Source organism: Triticum urartu, chromosome 2 (genome assembly GCF_003073215.2).
Source record: "Triticum urartu cultivar G1812 chromosome 2, Tu2.1, whole genome shotgun sequence".
NCBI lineage: Eukaryota > Viridiplantae > Streptophyta > Magnoliopsida > Poales > Poaceae > Triticum > Triticum urartu.
The window spans coordinates 65551222-65557135 of NC_053023.1; the positions used below are offsets into that span (position 1 = coordinate 65551222).

At 51.1% G+C, this 5914-nt stretch overlaps 1 protein-coding gene across 1 annotated transcript; it reads right to left on the minus strand.

The window, feature by feature from the left end:
* Positions 1 to 579: 579 nt before the first annotated feature.
* LOC125541056 (probable pectinesterase 66) lies at positions 580 to 1694 on the minus strand. The gene is made up of 2 exons (XM_048704546.1): positions 1480 to 1694; positions 580 to 1381 (listed from the first exon to the last, which is right to left on the minus strand). The coding sequence occupies exons 1-2, from the start codon at positions 1692 to 1694 to the stop codon at positions 580 to 582; spliced, it is 1017 nt and encodes a 338-aa protein (XP_048560503.1).
* Positions 1695 to 5914: the final 4220 nt, after the last annotated feature.

Genomic DNA, 5914 nt, shown 5'->3' on the forward strand with positions numbered 1-5914 from the left:
TCCACCTGAGGTTGCGCGCAGCGTCAGGCCTGGGGAGCGCCGCATTCACCTCACGAGCAAACTGCTTGAAGATGCGGTGGGAAGCCGGAGCGTGGGCTCCTCCCAGGATGCATGCAACCGCGCGTGGCTCCTGAAAGCCCCCTGCTTCGTCTCCCTGGAGGTCGTCGTCGTTCCTTCTTGGCGGTGGTGGCAGCGGAGGAAATGTTGGAAATGTTCATAAGACATGTGACAAAAAACCCTGAAAAGTTTAACTCCAAGTTGAAAATACACAAGAAAAATAAAATATACAAATTTAGCATTATAGTGTGACAGAAAGGCTAAAGCAAAAATGCCACTATTCATATCTGGATTTCGATGACATTTCGTTGGTGGTGGAACAATAGCATGAGTCGTTTTTGCTTGCGTCTATATTTAGGAAAACGTACAAAGACAATTCACTTTGTATGTTTTCCAAAATATATAGATGCTATGGTGTATATTTTCAAACAAACAGAACAGATTGGTGTTACAAAGTTTCCCTTTTTGAGCACTACTTGCACACAGTGTGAGTTGAGGAAAAGAAGGCCCGGCCATCTCATACTAGTATGGCTGCTCGCCTATCCAACCGTCGTCGATGTAGCTCATGTCCACGAACTTCTCCACCTCCACCTCGCTCAGTTGCTTCTCCCACGGCACTCTTTCGGTCATGTTCGATCCCGGCCCGGTGCACCCAACCTCTGCGAATACGACATCGTTAGTCTCGCCGTCGGCTTTCCATGCCTGCCACCCCTGCGGGACGATGATGCTGGACATGTTCACGTGGTAGTAGACGACCGTGGCGTACACGTTCCACGCGCGTCCGAGATACTGGCGCCCGGTGCCTCTGACCTCACCGCCCTTGAACACAAAGCCGCCGGGGGCACTGGCGTCGACCCTGCCGTGCGCGGTCACCGACCCGGGCTTCTCGCCGTAGGATGGTGGCATGTTGGACACGATGGTGCAGGCGTCGTAGATGGACTGGCTGTAGCCGAAGATGAAGTCGATCCCGCCCTCGATGAAGCAGTCGCTGAAGTAGTGGCGGCCTAGGTCGTCACAGAGCGTATCCTGGAAGCTATGGAAGGCGCAGCCGTAGAAGGAGTTTCGGTCGCCGCGGACCAGCGCCGCCACCGCTTGGCTCTTGTTGATCTTATCGTGTGCGTTGTGCGTGTTCTTGAAGGCGATGTTCCGGGCGATGAAGTCGTCGGCGAGGACGGTGAAGGTGGCGCTCTGGTATGTTGGCGACGTCTCGCCGCGGCTGCGGACGTGGGCGCCGGCGTAGTCGTTGAAGTTGATGTCCGTGTTCGAGGAGCCGTCCCCTTCCAGCAAGATGAAGCCTTTCTCCTCCGGGATGATCACCTTCTCCCTGCATCCACCACGTACTGCACCAACGTAAACATCTTGGAAGGAGTACAAAATATTAGTTGAGTGCAATATGGAATTGTATAGCAAAAGACGACGGACGTGTAGCTCCCTGCCCGGACGTGGATCCTGACCCACTCCCGGTTGCCGTCGGGCACCAAGTTCACCGCCGACTGCACGCTCCAGAAATCCCCTCCTCCCTGACTGTCCACCGTGATGGTCCTCGACACCGGCGCCTGCGCAGAGCTCAAAGCCGGCCACCGGAGCAGCAGCACGACCACGACCGCGACCAGACTAACGACACGGTGATGCTCCATGAATTTCTCCCACGTACGTATCTTTGGTCGTTTTGCTCCGTGGAAGACACGAATCGATCGATCCATTTATCCATACGTGTCCCGTATTAATACAACTGTTTTATGACCGTTTGAAGGGTTTTGTAGAAAGAAACACGCACAACGGACTTTGTAGGAAGAAACACGCACACGCACAACATTTTATCTATCGCTTTTATGATCTTGCGTAGGAAGAAACACGCACACGCACAGCTTTTGAAAGATGCATGTGGTTACGTTTTTTTTAAGAGTGAATTCTGGTTTTTACCCTCTATTTTGATGTTTTTGACACTAATTACCCTATTTAGCAGGATTTCATCCATTTTACCCCATTTAGCAAAAATTTTGCCACAATTTACCCATTTTAAAATTTTGCGAGCATTCTGATGAGTAGGTCCCAATTGTTAGGTCCACCTAGCATGCCCCATCAACAGTTTTTACCTACCTATTTTTCTCCATGTTGAACTAGTCCTCGCAGCTTCGCTCGAGTGGGCTGGCCTGATATGATCGCCAGAGCAGGTCGCTCGCGTCCAACGCACAAGGCGTAAGTTGGGCCGCACCACTCTGGCCTCCAATATTCATAGCACACATTGTTCGCCTTCCTTCGAATCACACACACGCTGCAAACAAAGAAAAAAAGGATTTCAACAATATTCAAAATGGTGAAAAAACTTTAAATCAATGTACGTCAGTTATAGATGGGTGATATGTATACATGTGATCTTCTAATAAGCATTTTAATTTTGTCTGAGTCAGGAAAACTTCATAATACCCATATGATGGAGATGGTCAAAATCATGTGGAATGGGGTACGACGTGAGGGCTTGCTTGTTCACCAACCTCGCTGATTTGTTGGACGAGCGGCCCCCATAGATCTGCAACCGAGCACAACCTGATGGGGGCATGTACATGGACGCGCCCATGCCGACGTCGGCGAGCTTGATGGAGCCGGATTACATGGGGTCATTTCTTGCCTTGATGTCGCGCCCAGACGTTGGTGAGATTGACGGAGCCGGATTCCACGGGGTCATTTCTTGCCTTGATGTCACGACCATATATAACGCCGCTCGAGGAGGTATGAAATCACGCCGCTGCCGTTGCCTGACAATCCCTAACCATAAGTTCGAGCGAGCCTGACGAGTACGTATGGGCAGAAGCCTGGACGGGCGATGCAATCTATTAGGCGTGAGTAAGGAGCGTGGTCGACTCGGGCATTATGCGTTGGACGAGACGCAAGTGACCTCCATCGGGCCGGTCCGGTCGGGAGAAGCCGAGAGGACTGGTTCACGAGAGAGAAAAATAAGCAGGAAAAAACCATCGATGTGGCATGCCAGCTAGACTTCACAATTGGGACCTGTCTGCCAGAACACTCATGAAATTTTAAACAGGGTAAATCGTGGCAGAACTTTTGTTAAATGGGGTAAAATGGATGAAATTTCGCTAAATGGGGTAAGTAGTGTCAAAAATGTCAAAATAGGGGGTAAAAACCGGAATTCACTCTTTTTTTAACTTATGCATGTGGTTACGTCTTAATTTCCTAACTAAACTATGATGGTATACAGCGGTTACCACTAACTTATGCAGGTGCTAACTTTACCATAAGGGAATATATATTGAGAAAAAGGGTTTCCCCTCGCTTTGTATTCCAAAGCAATCATCCGATACAACCAATGATAGGTGCTGGGGCAGAAGCAGCACAAGCACGTCCAAAAGAAAAAAGAGAAAAAGAAAAGAAACAAATGCCGAAAATGCCGGATCGACAAAAACGACGAAGCCTCACGACCGCTGCGTCCACCGGAGTCGCCCACCAAGCTCCGAGACTCCGAAGCGCCAGTACCAATCAACACCTCCAAGAAGGGACGCGGTGATGGCGACGCTGCTGCTAAGGGTTTCCCTCGGTACACGGCGAGGAGAGAGGAAGGGTAGCCCCGACGCCCTCCAGGAAGGTCCAGTGGCACCCTCAGGCACCGCCGGGTCGGTGTCGGCCAAGCCAACAGGGATTTCTTCCGATCCCATCATCCACCTCAGGCACTCCGCAGCTCACCACCAAACCGACCACCACCCTGTGCCAGCACGGACACGAAGCTTCCCACGCTGTCTCACCACGGCACCGCGAAGATGGTCTGCACAACGAAGAAGAGGAGCCGGGACTAGGGCAACAGCACCGTCAGCATACGGGAGGTCCCCACCTCCACCGTCCATGACGGTAGCCGATCGGACGCCAAAGCAGGAGCCTACCGGGCCCGTGGCCCCTGTCGGTGTCAAAATCGGAGGATCTCAGGTAGGGGGTCCCGAACTGTGCGTCTAAGACGGATGGTAATAGGAGGCGGGGGACACAAGGTTTACCCAGGTTCGGACCCTCTCGATGGAGGTAATACCCTACTTCCTGCTTGATTGATCTTGATGATATGAGTATTACAAGAGTTGATCTACCACGAGATCGTAGAGGCTAAACCCTAGAAGCCAGCCTATGATTATGATTATGATTGTTGTTGTCCTATGGACTAAACCCTCCGGTTTATATAGACATAGGAGGGGCTAGGGTTACACAGAGTCGGTTACAAGGGGGTAGATCTACATATCTGAATTGCCAAGCTTTCCTTCCACGCAAAAGAGAGTCCCACCCGGACACGGGACGAAGTCTTCAATCTTGTATCTTCATAGTCCAACAGTCCGGCCAAAGTATATAGTCCGGCAGTCCGAGGACCCCCTAATCATGGACTCCCTCAGTAGCCCCTGAACCAGGCTTCAATGACGATGAGTCTGGCGCGCAGTTTGCCTTCGGCATTGCAAGGCGGGTTCCTTCTCTGAATACTCCATAGAAGATTTTGAACATAAGAATCGTGTCTGGCTCTGCAAAATAAATTCCACATACCACCGTAGAGAGTATATTATTCCACAAATCTAATCTGCTGACAACTCTTCATAACGTGACATCCTGCCGTAGCCCGGTCATTACGAACCGTTTTTCCCTGCCTGCCACTTCACGTGTTGCGAGGCAGTTTTATTGGCACGTCTTGTCGAAGCAGAGATCGTGTTCCCTTTATCACGGGATTCTCATCAATACGGGTGTGGGTAACCCAATCGTGCTTGTTAGTATGACTCCTCGATTTTAGGCAAGTTCCAAACGGCCACGCGGAGGACGCTTGATATTCGCCCTCTTTATAAAGGGGCCAAGGCCTGTCCTTTTCTTCTCGCGCTCAATCCTTCCCTTCCCCCACCCTGAGTTCCAACACCCAAGGCTCAGGCTAAGCGCTTCGGACCTTCAACCATGTATGGATCCAACCTTTAAGGCCGGTGGATGGCTTCCTCTGTCATAGAGGAGGACATCAAGAAGCTAAGGGAAGCCAGGTATCTGACCGCCGAAATCTCGCACAGGCTGCCTGCTCAAGGGCATGTCATCCCCACTCCCGAACCCAACGAGAGTGTCGTATTTGTTTCCCACTTCCTCCGAGGGCTAGGCTTTAGTCTCGATCCCTTTGTTAGAGGGCTCATGTTCTAATACGGGCTCGACTTCCACGATCTAGCTCCAGATTCACATCTCGTCGTTTATCGTCATATGTGAGGCCTTCCTCCGCATCACCCCACACTTCGGATTATGGCTCAAGACCTTCAATGTGAAGCCAAAGATGATTGATGGGCGACACGCAGAATGTGGAGGTGCCATAATAAGCAAAGGCGCCGATGCTCCATGGCCAAAAGGTTCCTTCCCGGAGATGTCCAACTTATGGCAACGGGAGTGGTTTTACATCACAGCTCCTCAAATTACTAAGTGGGTAGCTTCCCCCACCTTCCGTTCGGCCCCCCACCATAACTAGCATCATGGGTCAACAAGGGGCTGGACTGGGGGCCAGTTAATGATGTGCCGACATTGCAGAGTCGCATCCGAGATCTCCTCGAGAGAGATGTCAGCCTTGTCAAGGTAATGCAAGTCATGCTAGTCCGTCGGGTGCTGCCATGCCAACGTCGACCTCTCCGTATGTGGGAGTTCAACCCGGAAGGATCGTGAAATATTCAGTAATTCTTCGGCATGACGCTCGAAGGGATGTATGGATTGTACTTCGGATCACGAATAAAGTGTCCGGACACCACCGAGGATGCGGGTCTGAACTGCAATCGTCTACATACCCACGTAAGTAATTCTGCGGCCGAACACGCTATATTTTCATTCATCATAACATCATTCTAAAGAAATTGCTCTT

Coding starts and splice junctions, on each gene's coding strand:
- LOC125541056 (XM_048704546.1), bottom strand. CDS start 1,694: ATGGAGCATCACCGTGTCGTTAGTCTGGTCGCGGTCGTGGTCGTGCTG. Junction 1,382..1,479: donor GTCCGGGCAGGGAGCTACAC/GTCCGTCGTCTT, acceptor TGGTGGATGCAG/GGAGAAGGTGATCATCCCGG.